At 35.6% G+C, this 10,343-nt stretch overlaps 1 protein-coding gene across 1 annotated transcript in view; it reads right to left on the bottom strand.

Annotated features, from left to right (window-relative positions):
* LOC134751909 (irregular chiasm C-roughest protein) overlaps nt 1-9,348 on the bottom strand; it is an 87,552-nt gene extending 78,204 nt beyond the window's left edge. The window contains exons 1-2 of the mRNA XM_063687462.1: nt 8,912-9,348; nt 1,773-1,923 (exon numbers count right to left, since the gene is read on the bottom strand). Coding sequence (XP_063543532.1) covers nt 1,773-1,923; nt 8,912-9,070 — 310 coding nt within the window. The 5' untranslated portion in view covers nt 9,071-9,348. The remainder of the gene's footprint in view (nt 1-1,772; nt 1,924-8,911) is intronic.
* Nucleotides 9,349-10,343: the final 995 nt, after the last annotated feature.

The following is a 10,343-nucleotide window of genomic DNA, read 5'->3' on the forward strand; positions in this document are numbered from 1 at the left end:
TGTATTGGGTGACTTAGGATCATTTTATTAAAATTTCAGAGATCGTTAACACTTCAAATTTATTTATTTGTTTATTTATTTATGTGTTCAAGTTTCCTGATCCTACCATGCAAATGGCGGTGAATAGTATTTTTGCATAAAACTTAGAGATGTTTCGAGGTTTTGAAATTTTAAAAATTTGTAAAAAGGAAAACCTATAAACCTAGTTTTTCATTGTGTCAATAACGTACTCAAAAATCATGGAGAATGGAAAATATTTAGAAATGAAAATCATTTTCTCTTTTTGTACTGTCCAGCTGGAAAAGTTTTGGGTACTACGTCAGTGGACAGTGTGGACGAACCATTAGCGAATGACGTAGTGAGTGTTGTGTGTAACCCATCATTTGACAATAATGCCGAAAACGAGGGTAGTTTCTCGCCCCCCTGTCACGACCGGCGACCGCGCCGAGTCATCGGGCTCGGAGAGCTGCGGCCCGCAGTCTGCACCGGTCCGTTACCGTCAACGCAAGCTCCTGATGTCACTTCTCGGTACGGAGTGAAACATGTCGAGCATTTTTCGACTTAAAATACGTGAGTGACCCGTTCGTAATATATTTAATACATTGCTATAAATGTTTGACCACTAACCCAAACCACAGTGGCATTCTCAATTCTGCGAGTGTAACATCCCTATCCCTAATGACGGCACGTTTACGTGTGTACACGGCTTTATGTTATTAGTGGTGATAATAAAGCTGGTCTTTTTGTTTCAATAAAGGGTGGCTTAGTTGATTATATAGATACAAGGCTGGTATTTAGACTGGATTTTAGACAATGGCATAAATAACTGAGCTAATTTTAGTCGCCCAGGCCGGGCCTATAAATCCCGGTCTATTGATACGCTTGCGTGGGGATATAGAAAAACAGCACGTAGAGGCCCCTTGGAGAGCTTTAATGTCATGTAGTATGACTTTTATTATATTCCGTAATAAAATATAAAATGAAATATTATCAGTGAATATAATAATCATATCAGTGAATATAATAGTCATAGTTTCCTTCGACTATGGAATATTATTAAAATCAAACAAAATTGGCTCTCATTTATTTTCCATTTGGGAACCAGACACAGCTTTCGTCCCTTTTTTAGTCAAGTTGTTGGTTCCTTGTCATTCGTCAAATACCTTCTGCGTATTAAATACAAGAATATAATACAATATGCACCATGTAGGCGTATTGTGGGTGGCTTTATCCACGTGATCTAATAAGTGTTACTTTTTAGCACAACGTATCGCTGTATCGCTGGTGCGACATGGTGGAGGCGGATCTGCGCGAACTTCGAGTCAACAATTGGCGAGAGATCGCACGGGACCGAGAAAAGTGGCGCTGTCTTGTGTCGGAGGACAAGTCTCATTTTGGGTCGCTGAGCCAACGGAGTAAACACACGAGTAAACGGGTTTTTTGAGTTTTAACACAACGCAACGCAATTGAAAGGTACACATTATCCCGCTGTCACATAGACAAATATGATCATCATATTTCCTTTTGCTGGAAAGAAATCACCTTTATTCACGTTTAAAGGTATCTTTCGGTTTCAGACTACACTCACTAGCGTTACTGCCGATTGCATTGCTGCCAAAAATGTCAAAAATCCTAACAGCAACATCGATTTTGACATCTGTAGCAGTATTGCAGTAATGTAATGCATCCGAATGCTCAGCTGGTGTTCACAGAATCCCACCTTTATGGACATTATGAATTCAATGATTTACCCTTAGGTCTTAATACCATACCTTCCTCATCACTCCCGATCATCTTGTACCGGTCGTATCCGCTTAAGTCGCGGTGGAGGCCCAGGCCGAAGTCGTCCTTCGTCCATTGGAGTTGGCCGGATTTCCTCTCTACTCTGCAGGGAAGTGTCACTCTTGATCCGACGACTGCCGTCTGTGGAAAAAATAAATGAATTAAAACAATAAAATAAAATAATAATAATATATGACAATCTTACACAATTTGACCTAGTTCCACAGTTAGCTCGATAAATTTTGACTTGCAGTACTAGACTAGATAATTATACGACGATATAACATGCAATGTATAAATAGGCAAGTCATCATCATTAACTTAAGAGTTATTCTCTTGTCGGTGGAGTATCTTCCAGCTTTCCCTATCCCGCGCCAGCTCTTTGACTTTTTGATACGACACGACCCCTACTTTTTCTTTCACTTGATCTAAAAAGCTGCGTCTGGGTTTTCCTCTACCCCGCTTCCTTCCTATCCGCCCCTCCAGGATAGTTTTAAAGAAGTGGTCGTGTCGTATTAAGTGTCCAATCATTTTCCCGCGTCTATTTGCAATAGTGTTCAGAATAGCTCTTCTTTCACTCACTCTTCTCTTCTCTTCTCTTAAATAGGCAAGTACGAGTACTAATAATATAAAATATAATACATAAACAAATGAATACAGTTTGTAAATCCAATACGGGCGATAAATTAAACCAGATGTAGTGCCAGTTGCACCATCCGTACTTGACAGACTGATCAACGTCACCCGGCGCACCGCGGCGGTTTACTATGAAACTTTCCATACAATAAAATTTAGCGAACTCTGACCCTTAGTGTAATCATTAAATAAGATTTTTTTTACAGTTACACTTAATTATGACCCCGTAATTATTTTTTGAAAATTTACCGAGCAGCAATGTACTGCAAATATTACGAAACATAACATGACATGACATTTTGCAATACGAGCTCTTTATGGTAACTGCCAACAAGCGTTAACAGTTACTTTAAAAAGATCGTATCTCGTGACTTGTATTGTTAGCAACACTGTTTGTAAGGATCATTATTTATTAATAGCTTATATTTTGATCATTTTTACTTTTACGATTAGCTTAAAAAAGAGTATCAGTTGACCCTTACTTGTCACTGGTTCCCGCCATCTTGAATTGTTATTAAAAGGCGGGTACACTGTGACAAGGGGCAGTTCGTGTACAGACGAGTTACAGTGTAGACGTCTTGGAATATTTATTGTAAATTGGTTGTTATTATGTTAGTGAACGAATAAAGTTAAAATATTGATACAAGTATTAGTTTTCATCATCAACCCGGTGGTAACCTAACAGTATGTTGTTTTTGTTTTATTTGTTTTACATTGCGGGCCAAATTATTTTGTATGGTTAATATTTTCATTGTATTTCTAAACAAAATTTATCTCAATCTACTTCTTAGGTCCTATGCTAACCACCGTTAAAATATTCGCTCGTATTGAAGTTACACAATTTACACATTGTATAGGTAATTTAGAGAAATATATTCAATCCACAAAATCCCTGGAATCTCGAGAATGGACCCTTTTCGCTAAACTACATCCAAATCCATACTAATATCCATACTAATATTATAAATGCGAAAGTCTGTCTGTCTGTCTGTCTGTGTGTTACCTCTTTACGCTTAAAGTTGAAATTTGGTATACATATAGTTTGAGTCCCGGGGAAGGACATAGGATACTTTTTATCCCATAACTCACCCCTCAAGGGGGTGAAAATTTATATGGGGAATCAATAACTGCTGAACCGATTTAGATGAAACTTGGTATGGGGATAGTTTGAGCTGTGGGAAAGGATAGAGAATAACTTTTATCCCCGAAATCATCCCTTAAGGGTGTAAAAAATGGGGTGGAAATGTATAGTGTGGACCGATTTGGGGGTGAAAAAAGGGTGGATTAAAAAGCAGATTTGTTTAAGAATTAAGGTACCCAAATTACTAATTCCACGCAGACGAAGTCGCGGGCAAAAACTAGTATACGAATAATCCTAAATCACACAAATAAATGTCCTGACTGGGACGCGAGATCGGGACCTTTTTGCTTTATTTACTTTTTAACAAACATAAACATATAATTTTCATCGATAATAATTTTACAAAACAAGATACAATCATTTATACACTCTATTTTCCTGTTCAATTAGAAGACCTTAATTGTGTTCGAGTAACATGATATTTTCGGAACACACGTCCTATTAAATTGTACACGTGTTAAGGATGTTCCTAGCCACAGTAAATAACGGGAGTAAGTTAGGGCAAAACGGGTCATATCGTTGAATTCATGCTTGCAAACTCATTATGTTCCTTATCCTTATGTTTAATTAAATTTAATTTTGTATAAAATGCCTGATCTAGATTCACAAAAGGACAGAGGTTTATCGAGCAGTGGCAAATAATATAGAATATAAAATTGTTAAAGAAATTTTATTTATGATGACGACCTGCCTGGCCTAATGGGTAGTAGTGTAGTAACCCAGCCTGCGAAGCCGATGGTCCCGGTTTCGAATCCCGGTAAGGGCATTTATTTATGTGATGAGCACGGATATTATATAAGTATGTATTTATCTATATAAGTATGTATATCGCCTACTACCCATAGTACATAATTCATAATTCATAATTCATAATTCATTCATTCATTATTTAATTATATACTTTGTTAGAGTAATAAATTTGCAATTAGTAATGCCATTAAAAAAATACATATATAATTGTTTAATTACTCGTTAATTATAGCGATCTTTCGATGTATATTTCCATTGGAACCTGTTCAAAATCAAATCTTGAATAGCGCCTACGTTATAATATTAGTTTCGCAAAAATAAATAACTACAAGTAAACGAGAAATTATTTTCAAGTATGCAAAATGTAAAAAGACATTGTTGATTCAGTTTGGTTTAGGGTCCGTTTTGCGGTCACATCCTCTAAATTCTGCCTTATTAGTCCATTTAGGCGTATCTCCACATGCCTCGACAATACTTTACGGCTTTTAGGTTTAGAACATAGTACACGTTTAAATTACGGAACACGGCAAATCCGTTTGTTATGTGGAACATTAATTATGTTGCGTTTAATAGGATTTAATGGAATGGTAAACGGGTTAGTAAACGGGTTACTTATCATTATCACAATGAGGTTTCGAACAAGCAGATATGTTCATATGTTTTATGTTTATTGGTTTAGAGTAGTTGGATTTATTGTTAAGGGGCCCACTGACTATCAGTCCGCCGGACGATATCGGCCTGTCAGTTGTTCGGAACTGTCATATTTTTGTTCTAACTGACAGGCCGATATCGTCCGGCGGACTGATAGTCAGTGGGCCCCTTTAGAGTAATACTGAATCGATTTATTTTTGAGTTTCTACATTAACCTTTCGCGTCTTTTTGGAATTTTAAACAAACAATTTTTCTTTACACTGGACTTCACGAGATTAAAAATCGGCACAAGATTTTTTGTTTTCTTTTTGAATTTTAAAAATAGAAATCTGACATTACCTTGTTAGCAATAACTCATGTAAATACACAAATCGGAAAACTGTTAAACACTTATGTTATTCATAAACGCGTTACTCGCTTTAATTAGCTATGAATCGTTTGTATCTGTCATTTTGACTTATGTATTTGTCAGAAAGGGATAAAACATAATTTAACTAAATCAGGTCCCTAAAGTTTTAATACATCTAGTACCGTAGCCGCCATACTATAGTATTTTTTAAAACGATGGGTAGCGTAACAGGTGTCATCTTGATCTGTATGCTGTGAATCGAATCTGAATGATGTATTTAGGTCATTATTTCATTAAAGGGTCAATTTTCCACGTCCAAAAGAAAAAAGTAGGTAAAGTAACTGACCTGATTTAATTTTTCATTACTTTACCGTGAAGACTAACTGGGACACGACTTCTTTTTTGTTTAATTTAATAACAGCAAATGAGAAAAGATGACACAAAACTTCATTACCTTGGCACGCCAATTCCCCATTTTTCAACAAAGTAACCCGAAATTTATAATTTAGGTATTTTAATTTGGTCAAAATAAGTTAAAATAAAAATCGCCAGGGAAATGATATCATTACCCTGGCTATTTTTACCGATTCATAATCCGATTCTGAAGAATAACCGCTAAATAAAGCCTAGTTTTTTTATGATTTTGACGGAACAAACTGGTTTTACAACAATAAAGGGTGAGACAATAGTTTGCATTGACCTTTTTATCGCCCTTCTGTCGCTTATTTGTGGCCGAAGTCGACTTTTATGAAGTATTCATAAATTACCACAATGGTGTTTTACGGAAAATAGTTTGGAGTTATTGACTTTGGTTTTGTCTATTGATTATGGTTGGTAAATTTGTAATGTACAATGTACCTGCATACATTTGCATACTGTGGGTATTATATTGTCCTCAGTGCGGATATAATGGCCTTATTTGTCTACTTGACAACGTGATAATGACTGTGTATATAATTTTAAATTGCGTGGTGTTAAAAAGTGATACTTATTTTATCACGTTGATAAAGCCATCTATAATACGCCTACTGACTGATAAAACGAAGATAAAAATAGATGTATCATTATACATGAAATAAAACTATGAAAACGGATTATATCGCGTATATTGAATTTATAATACATCCCGACGTTTCGAACTCTTTACAGCGTTCGTGGTCAACGGGTGACTGACGGGGGAGTCACCCGTTGACCACGAACGCTGTAAAGAGTTCGAAACGTCGGGATGTATTATAAATTCAATATACGCGATATAATCCGTTTTCATAGTTTTATTTCATGAGTAACTATCGCGGTAACCGAAGACAATATTATGTATCATTATAGTTTTCAGATTTCTAAAGAAGAAAGGAAAAAGTAGAACGGCTAGAAAAAAGAAAATATTGTTAGTCTAAACTTAATAGTTTTAGGTTAGTTGTCATTAAATGTATTAACAGACATATTATCAAATGTGACATTTTCAACCAAAAGGTACCACATTGTCGCTTGTCAATAAGGTTGATTTCAAATTGAAGCTGTATGGAAATAGCGCCTTATTGACATTGACAATAAGTACCCTTTTGATTGAAAATGGCACAATTATACAGTAATAGATAATGTAAATACTGCGTAGTAAAGTTTTTTTTGGTATCTGCGCTCTGGCCTGGGTCAATCAGTGGCAATCGTACTTAAAACGAAAAGGGACTAAAGCGACCTCCACGCTGCGTCTTACGTAAGCGAACAACTCGCGAACGCGAATCGAAGCAGCGCGGCGCGGTGGGCCCACGGCGTTAACGCTCGCAACGAGATCGCCCACGTAGAACACAGCAGATTTGGCTTACTCTTTGGTACCAAACGTAGCCAAATGTGTACTTCAGACAAAAATATGTATTTTCATGTCTTGTGAAATATTTGTAACTCGACCCGCCCCGGCTTCGCACGGGTGCTATGCTGATGTATTATACATATAAACCTTCCTCTTGAATCACTCTATCTATTAAAAAACCGCATCAAAATCCGATGCGTAGTTTTAAAGATCTAAGGATACAGGGACAGACAGACAGCAGGAAGCGACTTTGTTTTATACTATGTAGTGATAATAAGTTTTCGTTGTCAGTTTGGTACGAGTATTTTTTAGTTTTTAATTTTTTATTGATCAATGTACTTTTTTTAGACAATCATCAATAATTATTGATGACGCTTATACTAAAAAATTGGCCAAGTGCGAGTCGGACTTCGTGCCTATATGGCGTCTATTCAGTTTATAATTTTTTTTGTCAATAAATTTATCCCGACCTTTATGTATTTTTTTAAATAAAAAACAAGAAAAATCGTAGTAGTTTTCAGGTCATTCTGGCTTCGCGCCATTTCCGTCTAAGCCGGAAAACTACATTGTTCCGGGCTCCTAATTATACTGTCATGGCGGGGATTATCTTTGATATGGAAATGCCTTTCTTTGCGGTCTGGCTCGTTTTAAAATTGCTTCTGATTACGGGCGGGATTATAAACAGTGACAGTGATATTTAGTGGGGTTCTAATGTGTTTCGTGACTGACGGGCTATTTTTAGAAGAAATCAATGTTAGTCAAAAAGCCTCACCCTGATTTAGATTTGTAACTGTTTGAAATTAATAAAAAATCACGTAAGGACTTCAATATTAAGATTATTCAGTTATTAGGTATTCTTTTGATATTTAAAAACAACCGGTAATCATTTTTAGTGTTCCGTGCAAAACTTTGTTTTGACAAACGGAACACTTATGGGATCACTTCTGTCTTGCAAATCAGTTAAATGCGTTTTTTTAAATAAACAAATATTATATTTTGGATATCATTAGTCAAATAGACTGAGCATCACGGAAAGCTCAATTAGGCTTGAATTGCGGGTACAATAACGATATTGTGAAGATTCTGCTTCTATGGGTTACTCTAATTATTACTTATACAACAATGGAGGTACTTGCAGGTACTCTGACCGGACTGATCCTTCACGATGTGTCCTCTTTGACTGCCTCGATCTAAGTGAACGAGTCTCACGAGCCAGTCCAACTGGGTCCCGTGCCCCACTACCTAGCTACCCACCGTGTTGCCAGGTATTTTACCAACTACCCCGTACTAATCGGGGTAACGCAATGATGTTGCCACATTATAATTATTATTCAACTGCTATCTGCCATGTAAACATAAATAAATCATGACAATATATAATATAAATATGTATATATAGAGAACACCCACGACTCGGGAACAAATATCCGTGCACAAATAAATGCCTTTACCGGGATTTTAAAACCTAGGACCATGGGTTTCAGGAGCAAGGTCACTACCGATTAGCCCAGACAGGTCGTCAGGTTTTTCACCATCTAATATTCTCTTCATAATGTCAGGATTACCTACTAAATAACTATATCTATAGTGACATATTTTGATCCCGGTTAGTTGATGAGTATTTATTGTACCTAATTGGAATATATGATAGATAGATGTACTAACTAGTAACAATAATAACATGTGTTGTTTTCAGGGAACAGGGATTTTAGTGCTCGGCGTTACATTTAAAGCATTTGTTTTAAACATTGCTTAAGGTCATGCACTAAAAAATATTTTTTATTTAAAACTATATTACCTGATCCTGCGGCTCCATAGCAAACTTCTGTTCATGATAACCACCACACACACCAAAATTAAACACTAGAAAAAAACTAAAACAAAACACACTTTGGGTCCGCAACAACAAGAACAAAGGTTTCACCCTCACTTCCACTCTATATTTACACTTAGACATTTCAAGAATTGTCACTAGTCCGTTAACATAGGGATCCGGTATTCTATTTTTAAAATTCACATTTTAAAACGGAAGCTTAACTTCCCCTGTCCGTTCCTGTTTTTATCGACGCGTGCTGCTTAGCGGCCATCTTGTTTTTTGGATGACGTATCGCTCGTTCCGTTGTTTTTATGAATCTGAAACAAAAAAAGGGTTAATGTTAGTGACGCAAATAGAATGGGTGTTGACATGATATGAATATTGATTTATTTGGTGTGATGTTGTGAATATGATTTATTTTGACGTGTTTAAGATAAGGGAGAAAAGCTGAGTAAACTCAGGTTTATATAAAATTATAAATGAAGCTATTCTTGTATTTGGAGGGTTCTTATAGAAAAGTTAATAGGTACTTCTGAATTCTCGAATTGGTAATAACGGAGTAAAGGACGAATAGGTACCTGTAATGTTTATACTATAATACATATTCATTTACTAAAACGAATTATGCAATTATATATATATATTTTTAAACTTAAAATATTATTTTTATGCACAAATAACATCATTAAATTAAAACACGAACACCTTAATTTTATTTGAGCAAACATTTCCTATATTTTACTTTTAGTTATGCTCAAAAGTCAGTAAACTAAAAACTAACATTAAATTTTAAAGTCCGGCTCAAACCAATATTTTGCGAAACTATGTTGAACTATGATTCATATTTCTTCGCAAACTTGATAAACAAAAACTACGCAAAAGTTTAAAACTTCTCTTTTCCGATTAAATCACAAATATGCATAAAAGTTGGGCATAGTTTTCTGTTTCGTTTTACAAAAAAAGAATGAGATCACATTCTCCTTTTTTTGCATAAAATTATTTGAGAGCAAATATGTTTGTCGTTGAATTGCCTACTTTTTCACAAATTCAAAAAACAGCTTATTTATAATATTGTCTTCGGTTACCGCGATAGTTACTCATGAAATAAAACTATGAAAACGGATTATATCGCGTATATTGAATTTATAATACATCCCGACGTTTCGAACTCTTTACAGCGTTCGTGGTCAACGGGTGACTGAGGAAAAATTACAAAATGCAAAAATACCCACATACTAAAATAATGAACAATCATAGACTACAAACTTTAAGGCTGGTTGTACATGCAAAATCGGTTCATAAGGCTAGTTATACACTATAATTATTTTTCAAGTAAAGATATATATATATACGCGATAAAAAACGATGCCGGCTCCAACCCTACACCACGGACCCGAGAAGATTTAATTCCCTC

Source organism: Cydia strobilella, chromosome 23 (assembly GCF_947568885.1).
Source record: "Cydia strobilella chromosome 23, ilCydStro3.1, whole genome shotgun sequence".
Lineage (NCBI taxonomy): Eukaryota > Metazoa > Arthropoda > Insecta > Lepidoptera > Tortricidae > Cydia > Cydia strobilella.